The 16573-nt window shown below is 53.2% G+C and overlaps 1 protein-coding gene across 1 annotated transcript in view; it reads right to left on the reverse strand.

The window, feature by feature from the left end:
• SYNE3 (spectrin repeat containing nuclear envelope family member 3) overlaps positions 1-16573 on the reverse strand; it is a 90589-nt gene that overhangs the window by 41107 nt on the left and 32909 nt on the right. The window contains exons 2-4 of the mRNA XM_032405872.1: positions 14993-15150; positions 5558-5730; positions 4381-4690 (exon numbers count right to left, since the gene is read on the reverse strand). Coding sequence (XP_032261763.1) covers positions 4381-4690; positions 5558-5730; positions 14993-15136 — 627 coding nt within the window. The 5' untranslated portion in view covers positions 15137-15150. The remainder of the gene's footprint in view (positions 1-4380; positions 4691-5557; positions 5731-14992; positions 15151-16573) is intronic.

The raw sequence follows: 16573 nt of genomic DNA on the forward strand, positions 1-16573 counted from the left end.
AAACTCATAGTAAACAAGCAGGACCCCACTGGCAACCAGCCTGCTCTATTCTTGACTCTTGAGGTCTGGGGTTGACAATATGCCATTGCTCACCCCAGAGCTTGGCCAGCAGATCGAGTCCCGGGACCTCCCTCCAGGGGGTGGCCGCAAAGGCCACAGTCCAGAGGTGGCCCCCACAGTGCCTCTGTGCTCCTGTCCCCCGCAACACCAGTGGCTTTGCTAATGAACATATTGGAAGTCAAACATGGATTTTCAGGGGGTGAAAACTATGACCTGCTAACTAGCTTGAGAAATGCTGAAATGCACTCTTCGCTGGGGAAAGGCAAGGGACTAATACAAAGCATGTCCCCTACAGACTGAGTTGTGACCCCCCGATTCATAGGTTGAAGCCCTAACCCCCAAAGTGTTGGTATTTGGAGGTGGGGCCGTTGAGATTAGGATCACTTGAGGTCATGAGGGTGGGGTCCCCAGGATGGGATCGGTGCCCTTATAAGAAGAGACAGCAGAAGCTTACTGTCCCCCTCTCTCTCTACAAGCCATCTACAAACCAAGAAAAGGCCCCTCACCAGGGGCTGAATCTGCCAATACCTTGATCTGGGACTTCACAGCCTACAAAACCATGAGAAATACATTTGTGCTGTGGTGTTCTGTTATGGCAGCCTGAGCGGACTAGGACAACGCCACGGAGACCCACCCTGAGCACAGGCCTGGATCCCTGGGGATTCTGACACGGCCCTTGTCCTGTCCCTGGGCTAGGAGCGTTTCAGCTGCCTGCCCTGGGCTGGCTTTCTTATCTGCCTTGGGAAAGCCTTCCATGCAAGGTGAGGCCTTTGTCCAATGTCCAAGGCAGGTGCCCAGGAGGTATCTGGACCACGAAGGATCTTCAGGGACCCCAGGACATGCAGCGTTCCCCACCTTGCTTAGGATAGAGCTCGGGTATTTTCCTGTTGTCTAGGGCTGGAAGGCTGGGCTGTGTCCCGGGGGTTGGTGTGTGTTGGGGGGCTATATCCCATTTCACTAATGAGGACCTTGGGGTTGGAAGTTAAATCTCTTACTAAGGACAGCGCCAAAGTTTGATTTGCTCAGTAAATTCTGTCTTCGGAAGCTCATGCCCCCCTCTAGAATCTGAAGGAAGCTATAGCTCTTCTCCCCAGCAAAAGGCACTCATACAGGTTTGCATATGACTTCAGAGGGCTCGTAGGGGCCTGCCCCGACCCCTCCCTAGCCGGCACCTCTGGTCTGCTATGGCCCAGTCCGGGGGAGACAAGCAGCAGCTCCGTGGCTCACCAGCCCCTCCCTGTCCACGGGCTGACAGGGCCCCCCGTGAGTAAGAACAGAGCTCCCAAGGCTCTGGTGGCCAGGAAGAGAAAATCCAGTGTCTGTGAGCTTCAGCCAACAGCTGGAAAAGCCAAACTGAATTTACTTCTCCACGCAGGATCAGGTCACCCCGCAAACACAGGCGCCCCCATGCTCCTGCCCCGCAGACCCTGCTAGCTGGTCTCTGCCTCCTGGAAACCCCAGGAAGCACGGTGCTCCCTCCTCCAGGGGCTCCAAACCTCCCACTCACTGCTGCCTTCCACTTTCTCAGCGTGACCCTCGCCAATGGGCACGGGGCCAGGACCTGAGGCACTGCTGAGGGTGGAGCCTACCTCAAGCGTCGCCTAGAACCTTCTGAGTCTTCCTAGTGGGACAGTGGGGCCTGCCACTTAGATGTTTGTTTAAGTCTGCAAAATAGGCCCAGTCAAACCTGCTCTATCTACCACACGAGAAGGCTGGGAGGACCAAATGAGCCCAAAGACATGAAGAGACTTAGAAAAGATAGACGTCGCCAAGAAGAATCGTGCTTTATGATCTTTTGGATCCAGTGAGGGAAGGGTCCCCCGGAGTGACCTTGCGGATCTCTGAGGTGATCATTTCCCCACGTGGGCCAGGACTGGTGCTCACGAGGGGCCCCCGGCACGCCCCCTCCACACATGCGCGCGCACACATACGCACACACGTGTGTACACACACACACACCCACAAGCCTAACTACTTTCCATTTCCTGTCCTCTGCATGCTGCAAAGGCTCTCTGCTGATTGACAGGAGCACCTGTTTCCTATAAAGTCACAACAAGGAGGCCACGGGGGCAGGCAGCTTCTCTGCCTGGGCCCCAGGGGCAGACCTGGAGAATCATGATCCTTGCCCCCACTCAGGACTTGGGGAGGGCCAACTGGCCATGCATATGAGAGCCAGGCTCCCTACCCACGTTGCCCCTCCATTCTGGCCCGGACAGAGCTGCCCCACAGCCTCCAGTCCCTTCCCTCCGGGGCCTTGGGCACTGTGTGCCGCCAAGCTGAAGGGTGGGGCTCTCATTCATTCAACAAACAGCTCCGGGCACCTGCTGTGTCTCAAGCTCCATGGTGGTTGCTATTTATTCTCATTGCTATTGAGAGTAGAGGTAAATTTCTATTGGGAGGCCATCTGGCAGTTTTCAAAGGGCTCACTTGTGAACCCATTCAGTCCTCAGCCTGGTTGCAGGTAGGGTGAGCTGCCCCGAGGCCATGCAGCTGGGAAGCAGCAGAGCCTGGCTTGAACCCAGGTCCCTTCCCAAGCATTCAGGGACCTCAGTCCTGTTCTTGTTAGTGCATTCCAGGATCCCTGTTTGTTATAGGCCTGTTGCCCTTAAACTGCAATCAGGAAGGACCCAGCAATATGGTGGGCTAGAAAGCCTGAATACCCTTCCACGACCGACAGCCAAAACTGCTGCACAAAATTTAACAAGCGTTGTTTAAACGTAGGCCTGTGTGTGCACACACCAAGGGAAGAGACATCGAGTGGACCACAAGCAAAGATTAGAGATTGCTAAACTCACAGGTGTGCTTGAGGTTTTCCTGGGTTTAGTGCTCAGGCTGGTGGAGGAAGTGAGACTTGGGCAGAGGAGTCAATGCCAAATGTCAGAACCCTTAAGGGAGAACTAGAAAAATCTCCCCATATGCAAAATACAAGAAAGAAGTCCGGGTTTCAGCTTGGGCTCTGGGATAAAAATAAAACCAAAACAAATGAGAAAAACAATCACCTTTCAGAGTACAGAGCCAGGGGCCTCTCACATAATTTTGGCTTGGGGTTCAAGTTTAGAAACAGGAACTCCCCAGCGAACACACTGATATGAACAGAGGACTCATGAAGGTGAATTCCTGGGGAAGCCTGGCTGAAGCAAACACAGGCCACTTGGAGGGTCAGGCCCCAGCCACAGGGATCTACAGATAGAGTCCTGCTCGGCACAAGCTCACAGCTCAAAACTACAAAGGCCCCAAGGAAATCATTCATCCCCTCAGGAGACCCAGTGGACGTCAGGTCAGGCTCTGGACTTCAGCCACCTGAACAATCTGATGGAGATTGCAAACTATGTATACTTAGAATGCTTACAGATAGAGCCCCTATCTGGAAGGAGGGCAAAATTTATACAATGAGAGAAAGAACAAGGGAGGTAATTAAAAAAAGAAAAATTAGAATTTCTTTAAAAAATACCCGTAATGGAAATTGATAACTCAACGGACTGGTTAAAAATCAAAGATATATGGGCCGTTGGACTCCGTGCTCAGCGGGAAGTCTGCTTGAGATTCTCTCTCTCCCTCTCCCTCTGCCCCTCCCCCTGCTTGCCCACTTTCAATAAATAAATAAATAAATAAATAAAATCTGTAAAAAAATAGTTAAGGATATAATGAGGTGTGGGTATGGGGACAAAGAATGGGCAGAAGGATTGGGGGAAGGTCAAAATCGAGCAGAGAAGGAAGGGCTGGAGGGTGGTAGAAGGGAAGGAGGGGGGGGGGGAAGAGGAGAGAAGCCGGGCAAAGGCGAGCATCACAGCATCAGTCAGTGCACACGTGCTAAGCACCACATGTGTACTCAGCACCAGGCAGCACCAGGTGTGTGGACGGTACACCATAGGCTGACAGGTGGGTGAAGGCGGGGGGGTGGGTGGGTGAGTAGGTGGAAGGCAGATGTGTGGTAGTGAGGGGGTGGGGGGGCGAGTGCATGGACAGTGGGTGAATGCGAGCTTGGTTAGGCTGGCGGGAGATGGCTGGATGAGTAACAGATGGCTGGGAGGGTGGGCACAGAGAGATGGTTGGGGGGTATGGGGATGGGTAGTGGGTGGGGGGATAGCGAATGGCAGATTGGGTAGTTCAGTGGGGAGACAGATGGGGAGTGGGTAGGAGGGCGAGCAGGTGGATGCATGGTGGTGGCCGGCGGGTGACTGGGTGTTGGGTGGGTGCGCAGTAGATGGCGAGTACGGCGCGGGGGTAGATGTTTAGGGAGCGAACGTGTAGCTGCATGGGTAAACAGTGGCGGATAACTGGATGCAGGGGCGAAGCTAGAGCCCACCCCACCTCACGCACCTGGGCTTTGGCCTTCACCACACCGTACTCGGCCTTCATCCTCTTCTGGGCATCTTCGTCCACACTGGGGTCCCCGATCCTGTTGAACAGGGAGGCCGCCTCCTCCAGCAGCCGGTCCAGGAGCACGGCCTGGTTGCCCACGTGGTGCAGCAGCACCTGGGCGTGGCTCAGCTGCCACTGCTTCTCCTTCAGGCCCACCTGCAGCTCCACGGGGGCCTCCAGCACCACCATCATCTTCTGGAACCAGCGGTAGAACTCATCCCGAGCCAGCAGGTACTCGCTCCAGTGCAGCCACACCCACTCGATGCGGCTGCAGACAGAGAGCATGGGGCCATGATCCCCCGTGTCTAATAGTGTCCAGAGCGCAGGAGTATCTGGGGGCTTGTCCCCGGCTCAGAGGGCAGAAGGCTGGGGGCCCGTGTGTGGGTTCCAGAGGTGCCATGAGCTCGCTGCCTCTCCCTGCCTCCTCGCCCACCTCAGTTTCCCCGTCTGTAACATGGAGATGGCCCCGCCTATCCAGCCCACATCAAACCACTTTGGAATTCTAGCAGACACCACTGGGCCGAGTCACCCCAGCCCTCAACATTCTGGTTTCATAAAGATGAAGGGGACGCTGGCGGCTCCCGTGTACTTAGGGCCTACTGTGCCTTGCCCTTGACATTTGTTATCCTCTTCCATCTTCTCGACCACCTTCAAGGAACACTTGGTGACACCCCTTATCCAGATGAGGAGCCTGGCGCTCAGAGAGGTCAAGTAACTTTCCCAAGACCGCACAGCAAGTAGCCAGCAGAGCAAGGGGCAATCTCAGGTCTGTCTAACCCCCATCCCTCCTTGGCTCCCAGGTCTAGGCAGAGATCTAGGCTGAATTGCTGGCAAGGCAATTTTCACTCCAGAGCCACTCTGCCATTCTGCTGGAGGACGAACACATGGCAAGTTACTAAGAACTAATTGTTGGCAAAACACGAGGGGGCTCCCACTGCCTATTATCATCATTAAGCTTGATTATAATTAGAAAGAGGCAGGCGGCGCTGGCCAAAATCCCAAGAGAACATCTTGTTCCCCGCGATCCCAGGACTGGAGAAATGTCCCTTGGGCGGAGGCCCCAGGACAGTGTGGTGGCGGCCAAGGAGGGTCCCCAGCAGCTGCAAAGGCCTGCCAGGGTCCCCAGCCACCCTACCTGTGACAGTGAGTCATGTAGGTGACCGTCTCCTCCCATTGGGCTTTGATGTCCTTCAGCTGGGCCAGGATCTCGGGCTTCTGGTCCTCACGGCAACACGCCAGGAGGGTTTCGGCCACCCGCAGCACCAGGTCCACCTTCACGCGCCCCTCCGGCTCTAGCTGGCATAGTTTCTGTCGTGGACACAAAAGCCAGTTTCCAGGGGTCAGACAAAATACAAGCGGGCAGAGCCTTGGCAAGACAGTGGCATGTTGGCAAGAGCCAGGACTTGGAGGCCAGAGGGGCTGGGGTTCTCGTCGGGGCCCCTGCATCCTTCTCCCGTGACTGTGGGCAGCCAGCTAACGGCCCTGAGGTTGGAAGCAGGGGGCCTCGGAGATGAGCGCACCACCACAGAGCTGATGATGTAACTTCCTTCCCTTCCCTACTTGGCCGCTTCCAGCTCTGTGAACTCAGACAGGTTGCATTATTAGCAGCCTGGCACCCTGGACTTGGTTTTCTCATTTGTAAAATGGGATCATTCATAGGACCTAGCTCCCAGATTTTTTTTTTTTTTTTTCAGTATGAAATGAGAAAATGCAAGGTGCATGTCACGGTGTGTGGGGCTGTGAGAATCTGCCTCGCAGGTCTACTGACGGGAGTGGGCTTGACCCAGGGCCCCTCGGCTGCTCCCTCCAGTGACCAAGCAGAAACACCAAGGCAGACCTGTTCCTATGGGCTTTTGGGCTCCTCTGATGGGTGACTGGTCCAGGAGGCTCCACGGCCTGGCCAGACTCCCTTAGAACCAACCCCAGTCCCAGACACTCCCTGATCTCCTAGATTGGGGGGTCGGACCTGTATCAGACTGACCTCACCCCCCCAGCCTCATGGGGCTCCCAAATCATTTTCTCTCACAGATGTTTTCCTATCAAACATCTTGAGTTTTTAAAAAAATTTTTTTTTTAAGTTAAATCCAATTTAAGGAACATATAGTGTATTATTAGTTTCAAAGGTAGAGTTTAGTGATTCATCAGTTGCATATAACACCTAGTGCTCATTGCGTCACGTGCCCTCCTTAATGCCCATCACCCGGTTACCCCATCCCCCCACCCACCTCCCCTCCCGCAACCCTCAGTTTGTTTCCTATGATTGAGAGTCGCTCATGGTTTGTCTCCCTCTGTTTTCTTCTTATTTTATTTTTCCTTCCCTTCCCCTATGTTCACCTGTTTTGTTTCTTAAATTCCACATATGAGTGAGATCATATGATAATTGTCTTTCTCTGATTGACTTATTTCGCTTAGCATAATACCCTCTAGTTCCATCCACGTTGTTGCAAATGGCAAGATTTCATTTTTCTGATGGCTGAGTAATATTCCATTGTATATATATACCACATCTTCTTTATGCATTCATCTGTCGATGGACACTGGGCTCTTTCCATAGTTCGGCTATTGTGGACATGGCTGCTATAAACACTGGGGTGCATGTACCCCTTCAGATCACTACATTTGTATCTTTGGGGTAAATACCTAGTAGTGCAATTGCTGGGTCGTAGGGTAGCTCTATTTTTGACGTTTTGAGGAACCTCCATACTGTTTCCCAGAGTGGCTGCACCAGCTTGCATTCCCACCAACAGTGTAAGAGGCTTCCCCTTTCTCTGCATCCCTGCCAACATCTGTCGTTTCCTGACTTGCTCATTTTAGCCATTCTGACAGGTTTGAGGTGGTATTTCACTGTGGTTTTGATTTGTATTTCCCTGATGCCAAGTGATGTTGAGCATTTTTTCATGTGTCTGTTGGCTGTTTGTATGTCTTCTTTGGAGAAGTGACTGGGTATGTCTTCTGCCCATTTCTTGACTGGATTTTCTGTTTTTTTGGGTGCTGAGTTTGATAAGTCCTTTTAGATTTTGGATACCAGCCCTTTATCTGATAAGACATTTGCAAATATCTTCTCTTATTCTGTAGGTTGTCTTTTAGTCTTGTTGACTGTTTCCTTTGCTGTGCAGAAGATTTTTATCTTGATGAAGTCCCAATAGTTCAGTTCTGCCTTTGTTTCTCTTGCCTCTGGAGACGTATCTAGCAAGAAGTTGAGCGGCTGAGGTCGAAGAGGTTGCTGCCTGTGTTCTCCTTTAGGATTTTGATGGATTCCTGTCTCACATTTAGGTCTTTCAACCATTTTGAGTCTGTTTTTGTGCGTGGTGTAAGGAAATGGTCCAGTTTCATTCTTCTGTATGTGGCTGTCCAATTTTCCCAGCACCATTTATTGAAGAGACTGTCTTTCTTCCATTGGACATTCTTTCCTGCTTTGTCAAAGATTTAGTTGACCATAGAGTTGAGGGTCCATTTCTGGGCTCTCTATTCTGTTCCATTGATCTATGTGTCTGTTTTTGTGCCAGTACCATACTGTCTTGATGATGACAGCTTTGTAATAGAGCTTGAAGTCCGGAATTGTGATGCCGCCAGCTTTGCTTTTCTTTTTCAACATTCCTCTGGCTATTCAGGGTCTTTTCTGGTTCCATACACATTTTAGGATTGTTTGTTCCAGCTCTGTGAAAAAATGATGATGGTATTTTGATAGGGATTGCCTTGGTAGCATCAACATTTTAACAATATTTATTCTTCCAATCCATGAGCATGGAATGTTTTTCTATTTCTTTGTGTCGTCCTCAATTTCTTTCATAAGTGTTCTATAGGTTTTTAGAGTACACACCCTTTACCTCTTTGGTTAGGCTTATTCCTAGGTATCTTATGGTTTTTGGTGCATTGCATGTGATGGGATCCATATAATTTGGAGCAATGCATATAAATGGGATCAATTCCTTGATTTCTCTTTCTTCTGCTTCATTGTTAGTGTACAGAAATGCAACCGACTTCTGTGCAGTGATTTTATATTTTGCGACTTTGCTGAATTCCTGTAGCAGTTCTAGCAATTTTTTTGCTGGAGGCTTTTGGGTTTTCTACATAGAGTATCATGTCATCTGCAAAGAGTGAAAGAGTGATTTCTTCTTTGCCAATTTGGCGCCTTTTGTTTCTTTTTGTTGTCTGATGCTGAGGCTAGGACTTCCAGTACTAAAACATCTTGAACTTTTAATCTCATCTTGGCACTGGCCTCTTGGAGGACCCAGACTAATACACCATGTCTAGCAATTAGTACGCCTCTGATTAACATCAGCTCTTCTCCTTATTGATTGGTATTATTTACTTCTTTGGCCACTAAAGCGTGGTCTCTGCAGTAAAAGTACAACTGGATTCCAATGCCAAAGCCACTCCTTCCTACCTGCGTGACCTTCATCATGGTACTTAGATTCTCCAGGCCTGTGAAATGTGGGCCTTACGCCACCCAGGGTCATGGTCACATTCCCTCATGCAGGGAGAGCCCCGGGGCACACCGCCTGGCCACGTTCCACTGTCAGCCACTAAATAACTGTCCACTGTTAGTACTGTCTTTTCCCACCTTTGATCCCTGTTCACTGACAGCACATTTGCTTACAGCTCAAGCTCTGTTGCCCAGCCTGTCTCCCTGGGGGCTGGCAGCCAGCCTTCTCAGTATGAAATCCCAGGGGGCTGGCCGTCTCTGACCCTTCTCTGTGGTTGGCACCGGGACCGGCTGGGGGGAGCCAAACGGTTGAGCTATGATGTAGATCCTTTTCCAACATGTGCAAATGGGCAGTGGTGTCAATCCTTGTCACCTCATAGGAGAATGGTTACCGATGATGGTGGTGATGATGATGATAGAGAGGGGCTTCCCCTCCTCCCTGTGTTATCAAAGAGAGACATTAAACAAGCTCCTTCCACAGGCTGTCTCTGTGGTCTATGAGTGTGGAGGTGGGGGGACGGGGAGAGTGGAGAGCAGGGAGCTACCCCAAGACAGGGAGAGAGGTTTTGTTTCCTTTTGGTCCCGGCCAAGCAGTGGGATAGAGCAGGGCCCCAGAGGGTCATGGCTGCAGCAAGAACCCAACAGAGACACCGAGTCCCGCTCAGCAGCAGGGAGTGATGTGGAAGACAAAGATACTCTAGTGATTAGCGTGGACCAAAGATCCAAGGGCCCCTGCGGAATGTTCTGGGCCGAGCGAGACTACCCACCCCCTGCACAGAACATTTCACATCACTCAGGAGCAGGGGTCCCACAGTGAGGCTCGGGATTTCTTACCATCCCATGAGCTTTAATCTGATGAAGGACCTGAGATTTCTGACCCCCGGCGTCGAGGAGTAGACAGAATGTGCACACCCAAGCTCACAAGAGAGGTGCCACGGTAACAGCAGTTTTATAGAAGAGGGCACTGGGAACCCACAGAAACCTGAAGCTTTGGGGGACAGTTCTCTGCAGTGGTTGGAGCGGCCTTCTCATACCTGCTGCCCAAATGAGGCTCCATCAGAATCTAGCTCCATAAACCCAGGGAGCCAACAGCTGTGGGGGAAGACGCTGAGCTCAGTCTCTCCGTCACCCCCAGAGACAGCAAACCAGCCAGGCCTGGGAAGTCCCCTTGAGGACAACGGCCCTTTTCCCATAGCCTAGTGTCCTGACTGTGTGACCTCCTCTAGGCCTCTGGCCCTTTGCTCTCCTGCCTCCCATGCTCAGACAGGTGCAGGCTGGATGGAGGGGACATGGCAGGCCCCTGATCCACTACCCTTTGCAGGGGAGTGAGTCTGTGGCTTCCCTACCAAAGAGAGGAGGGCCAGGCCCAAAGGCGGACAGAACACCAAGCCCCTCCTGACCCAAAGCAGAAACCTCTGCCCCCAAACCAAAATATCAACCAATGGGATATCCGCTGTCGGCCTGGGGCCAGGAGGCTGGGCCTAAGCTTTTAAGAAGAAAATTCCACTTTTCTTCACTGCTGTCATGATTACGCTCTCTCGCTGTGCGAGGTTCTTTTATAGCTGAGGGAGGGCAAGATCCAGGAGTGCTTGGCAAGAGGGACTAGCCAGCTGGGAAGGGGTACTTGACCTGCAGCCACAGAATGATCCTGCTTGGAAGGAGCCAGTGAGGGCCACAGTCAGGTGGGGGTTGGATGGAGGGAAAACCGCAGGGGAGAGAAGAACAACTAAATCAGGAAGGCTGGAGGAATGGGGTTAGTCAGAGCTTTCCCAAGATGAGGCCAAGATGCAGGCAGGAACTGTGCTGGGTACTATGCTCAGTACTATGCTGGGTACTATGCTCAGACTATGCTGGGCACTATGTGCAGTACTGTGCTGGGTACTATACTGGGCATTGTGCTGGGCACTGTGTTGAGTACTATGTTTGGTATTGAGCTGGGCACCGTGCTGGGTGTATGCTCAGTACTGTGCTGAGTACTATGTGCAGTACTGTGCTGGGTATTATGCTGTGCACTGTAGTGGGTACTATGCTGGACACTGTGTTGAGTACTATGTTTGGTACTGAGTTGGGCACTGTGCTGGGTACTATGCTCAGTACTATGCAGGGTGTGGAGTTGAGCACTGTGCTGTACTATTCTGGGTACAATGCTAGGTACCATACGGGGTACTATTCTCAGTACTCTGCTGGGGACTGTGTTGGGCCCTGGGGTCCAGGATGAACAAGTAAGGCCTGGCGCTTGCAGGCTGTGGTGGGGTGTGCAGCCGAGAGCACAGAGGACTGCAAACGGGCCACAGACACCGCAAAGTGATGATCGGCGCTCCAAGAGGAGCGTGGGGAAACCCAGGGAGGCTTTGTGAGGAGGTAGCACTGGCACCAGCTCTTAGCGACGTGGCAGCATCTGCGACGGGGGCTTGAGCAGAGGCAGAGAAGCACGATGTGTCCGGCATTTGGAAGCCAAATCCTAGGAAATGCAGCCCGTCTCGGACCACAGAGGGGGCGCCTGGAAGCCAGCTAGGAAGCAGCCCGGCGGAGGCGAGGCCCCGAGTGCAGGGCCACGGAGGCTGGGAACCAGAGAGCAAAGAGATGAGATGCCGGGACCTGGGGGACCAGCTCCTGGAGACTTGGGCACAGGCGGGGAGGGTCGGCATGCACCTATCCCTGCATCGAAACCACGAGAAACCACCTCAGCCACTGGGCCGGCTCTGCCAGGGGGGCCTGCAGTTGGCCAAGGGGCCCAGTGAGTCATTCGCCTCCATGTTTCATCCCTCCCGCCGGGTGGCTACCTCCACGCCCACCTCCACCCCAACAAGCTGAAGCTCCAGGTGCTCCAGAAACTCTCCCGAGGCGCCACGGCCACGCGGGGATTCGAACCCCAGCCTGCCAGAGCCCTATTTCCCAGAGCAACACTCTCTCCAGTCTCCCTTCCCAGAAGGCTTCCACTACCCTGAGGGTCCTTGAGCTGCACAAGGGGGAGAGGGCTCTTCCCGCACTTTGCAGGAGGGCGCGGGACTTGCTCCTGGCCACATAGCTATGAGGCATCCCAGCTGGATTGGAACTCACGTCCTGGCTGCTCTAGCAAACAATTACCAGGAACGCACATCACTGAGCTGGTGGGGCGGGGGGCGCCCACAAGGGAGACCCCCAGGCCCCAGAGAGGGGTCCCATGGATTGGAGAGGTGGAAAAGTCCCTAGCTGCTCCCTTCACCAGATGGCAAGAGCGAAAGGTTTTCTTTCTTATTGCGAAATTGGTTTTGAAATGTCAAAGCCCAGAAAAGAGCATGCCTGAGCCCCGTGGGAGAGCCAGCAGTGAAGGACCCAGGACAGGACGCCTCCGCCTAGGCTCCAAGTCAAGTCCCTGGGCCGGGCAAGGGCTCTTCCTAAGGACCACCCTCGCCTCGGAGGAGGGTAATGACCTGCTGGTGTAAGGGTCCGAGGTCCAAAGGCCCTGAGAGAGTGAGTACATATGCAGGGCTGTGGTGCTCCCAGACGGAGAGCATCAGGAGCTGGGGCACGGTGCGGGGGGCGGTGCTTCATTTCACAAGCACACCCACACCCACACTCAATAAAGGGCATTCCAAGTAGAGGCAAGAGCATAGGCCAGAGGCCTGCTGAGAGGACAGCTAGGCCATCTGCCAACAGGAGAGGACTTGTGCTTGCTGGTTGGGGGTGGGGGGAACAGTGCTGGAACAGCTGAAGCCGGAAAACAGGGTTGTGTGGGGTGTGGCAGACTTTGACACCAGGTGAAGTTTGGTTTTCCTTTGGTGGGCAATGGGGAGCCATAGAAGGTTTTAGAGGAGGAGAATAACATCAATAACATCAGGACACCCTTGTGTGCTGTGGATTATGTGCATACCTGTCCCCCTTTATGTAGTGAGCCCTGGAGTAAGGTGGACCTTGCCTGCCTCCACTGCCCCAGGCCCCCGCGTGGGGATGGCCAGTGACGCTCTGGATTCAGCCCTGGGTTCAAGCCCTGACGAGATCAATTTCTGGAGTTTTGGCTCATCACTGTGTCTAGGAATCACATTTTGTTATTGAAAAGTAGGGACAATAAAACCACATTCACAGGGCTTTTGTAAAATTAAACATGAAAGCGGAAAGGGCAGCGCCGAGCACGTAACAGGTGTCGAATGAACGTCGGGTCCCCTCTCTCGGTGATCTGGGAGGACTAATCATTGCATAAATGCCTCCTGGTGGCAATAATAATGCTGCTGATGAGAAAGGCCAAGTCTGACATGGGAAGGGGCTTCGGGCTGCCAACTCCTCTCCAATGGGAGAATCCTTCAACTCCTGATCATCCTAATTTCCAATCCACCATCCCCCTGTTGCAGAACAGACGTCCAAGCCCCTTGGCTTGCTGTTCCAGGCTGTCACCCTCTAACCCCTAACCACCTCTCTGGCCCTGCCCCCTGCTTCTGCCTGATGCTCGGTGCTACCCCATCACTAGCCTTGTTGGGGCTCCAAGCATGTGCTTTGGGCTCTGCCCACCTCCAGGCCTTTCCTACACTGCTCCCTCTGCCTGGAGGCCCCTCCTCCCCATCCTCACCCCTGCATCCCCCCATCTGACTACCTCCTCTGTATTTGAGCTTCAACAGTAAAGTCACTTGTCCCCAGAGGCCTCCCTTGATCTCCCAGGCTGGGGGACGCGACCTCCTTGGGGTTCTCCAAGAGCCCTGGGTTCTCTGCTCACTTCACTGTCTAATTGGGAAGCCTCTGATCACATGACTTAAAAGTCTTCCCGCCTTTCTGCTATGATGGTCACTTGGTGGGGGGGACTTTAACCAGCCCCATCAAGCACTTGTTTTTGGTTGTCCTAGGAGGACACATGGCCCAGGATGGTGAGTGCTCAGATGGTGCTCCACCAGGAGGCAGGCGACATTCGCCCCTGGGAGAGGCAGGGCCCTCCACGCCTACCTTGCAGGAGCAGGGCTGTATTTAATTAAGGTGTGTGTCGGGAGCAACCTGAGGGCAGGGGACAGGAACGAACCGATTACCTGGGGGTCCCAAGGTCATGGTCCGAGGCCTGACAAAGGGGAGGCTAGTGAAAAGTGTGATTCCACCAGAGTGGAGGCATGAGAAGCACCATTCTGAGATAATTAGCAGCATCCCTTTCTAGAAGGGAAGTAAATGGAAGACCAACAGGGTCAAATGACTTGCAGGGACTCACACAGCCAGCAAGAAGCAGAGCTGGGATTTGAACCCAAGATGTCCAGACTCCATAGTCTGTCCTCACTCAAATCCAGTGAGCTGTTCTATTAAACAGAATGTCCAAGAAACCAGAACGCATGCTCTCTGCCCCGCCAGGCACAGTTTTATTGTGAATACCTGTCTCTGGTCATTGAGGAGCACATGACCCTGTAGGGAAACAGAAAGCTCATCTGACAAGGACTCAGAAGATTCAAATTCCAGGAACATCCCAATGGATGTGACCCAAGAAATGCATCAGTCCTGGCTTTGCTCACAGATGGGAAACAGAGGCCCAGAAAGGGGTAGGGACTTGGCCAAGGTCACACAGCACTTTAGCATCCTCATGGAGACTATAACCCAGGTCTCTGATTCATGCCTGGGTTCTTCCCCCTTGTCCCCTGGCCTGGAGCAGATGTCCTTGGATGGGGGCCCCATAACGCCAGGCCCTGGGCACCAGCTCTTCTAGTAGGCCTAGCACCACAGGCCCTGAGCCCTGCCTTGTGGGGAGCAAGGCCAGACCCTGGCCCTGGGGTCACTTCTCACTGGGCAGAACCCCTTCTCCACCCTCCTGAAGGCCGAACTGGACCCACCCAGACCTGGCAGGGACCTTAGGCTCAGGGACGCAGGGAAGCAGGAAGACACTGGGGACCCACCTGGCCGCATGGTGCCTCTGCCGGGACAGAAGAACCAGACGGCCACTGAGAAAGTGTGGTCCCAGGACCAGCAGCAGCGCATCACCCGGAGCATGTTAGCGATGCCATGATGGGGCCCACTCTGATCTCCTGGATCAGAATCTGCACTCAAACCCAAATCCGCAGGAGATGCCAACACATCAAAGTTTGAGACACACCCCTTCCATTTAACAGCCTGGAAACCTGAGGCCTGAGGGGGGAGTGACATGGCCGAGGCCACGGGGCTACGGAAGCCACGGAAGCCATGGAAGCCACGGCCTCTGCATACCTCGGTCTCCCGCAGCCTGGCCTCCAGGGCCGCCCGGGGCCCCTGGGTGTTGTCGTTGACCTGCAGTCGCTCCTGCACGGCCTTCATCCATGCCCGGGCATCCTCCACGCTCCTGTCGAAGCCCTCCTGGGGTGGCTGAGTCATGGCAGCTGCAGGGGCTGAAGGTAGGACCACATGAGATCAGGCCAGCAGGCGAGAACGTAGGGCGGCGTGGGGGGTAGGGGAGGCGGGGACCAACGCTGGGGACAGACCCACACCCCACCAGCGCCCCTCCTGGTGCTCCCACTCGGCTACACAGTCCTCCAAAGGACCACGGAGAACAGGTCTCTCCTGTGGCTGAGCAGGGAGAGCTGGCCCAGGGTGCTGGGCTGGCAAGGATTCTCTCCGGCCTCTCAGCTTCCCTGCTTCCCACTCACCCTACCTGGGGACTCAGGACCAACCCTCTTCTGTCTCTGTGGGTTGAAGCGCCTCCAAAAGAGAATCCCAAAACACATACAATCTGAGATGTCCGTGATGCATAATGATTCATGATCTGAATGGATCAAGAAGCCTCAACTGAAGAAATAATTTTTGGCATCGGCCAAGCGGAGTCCAGCCCCAGAACCTCACCTGAATATTACGATCTCAGGGCTGTGGATGGCCAGGTTAGCAGCGGTCTTGTTGCTAGTTTGCCACCAACTTAGGTCCACGGCGGACAATCACTGGTGTTCTTCCACTGAGCCACAGACCACCTAGCTTGTGGCAGCCATGGACAATCAACTGACCTTGCACTTGAGATAAGCCCCACCTGCTCTGCCACCTTCGGGGAAGCCCTCCTGCTGGCCTGGATCCCCCAGAGAAACCAGCCCTCCTCTATGCTGCCCTCCACTCCCTCGCCCTTACCTTTTAGCCGCAGACACAGTGGCTCAGATTTTCGCCCATAACTTTCTTAGAATCCCATTAAGCCCAGGCAGAACTATTCTGTATTCCAGTTCTAGTTGTCTCCTTATGGCAGTGATAACCGACTTTGGATTAAAGTTATTTATATCTGCATCTTATGTGAAGGGATTGTGTGTAGCTTATCCTCAACCTTCCATAACGCCTTGCCCAGAGTCAGCCCTCCGCTGTGGAAACATCCCAGAATTGCTATAAAGTTTAACGCACCAAAAAACGAATGTAGCATTGGTTAAAATGGCAAACAAAGCAAAACTAGAAACAACCAAAACGCCCAATGGTGGGAGATTAGTTAAGGGAAGTATGGTACACTGCATTTCGGGATATTATGCAGCCCACAAAATGTATGCTTAAAATGAATGGGTGATGGAGAATTCTTATAATGATACCAAAAAATTAGGCAAAATTGTATATTTAGTAGTTACAACTCTACACTAAAAGCAAACAAAACCACAAAAAACTACACTCCTAGGGAAAAGTTGGGCAGTCTTGCCCTGACATGTCCACTTGACTGACTGCAGGGGGCATGGCCTGAAGTGGCTCCAGCCACATCCCACGTGACCTCAGGCTGCTCTTCCTGGCACAGTGGCCTTGGAGGCCACTTGGCTAAAGATGATTTGCCTGTGGATGGTGGAAACACACAGTTGG

The sequence above is a fragment of the Phoca vitulina genome, unplaced genomic scaffold, assembly GCF_004348235.1.
Source record: "Phoca vitulina isolate PV1807 unplaced genomic scaffold, GSC_HSeal_1.0 scaffold7, whole genome shotgun sequence".
Classification (NCBI taxonomy): Eukaryota; Metazoa; Chordata; class Mammalia; order Carnivora; family Phocidae; genus Phoca; species Phoca vitulina.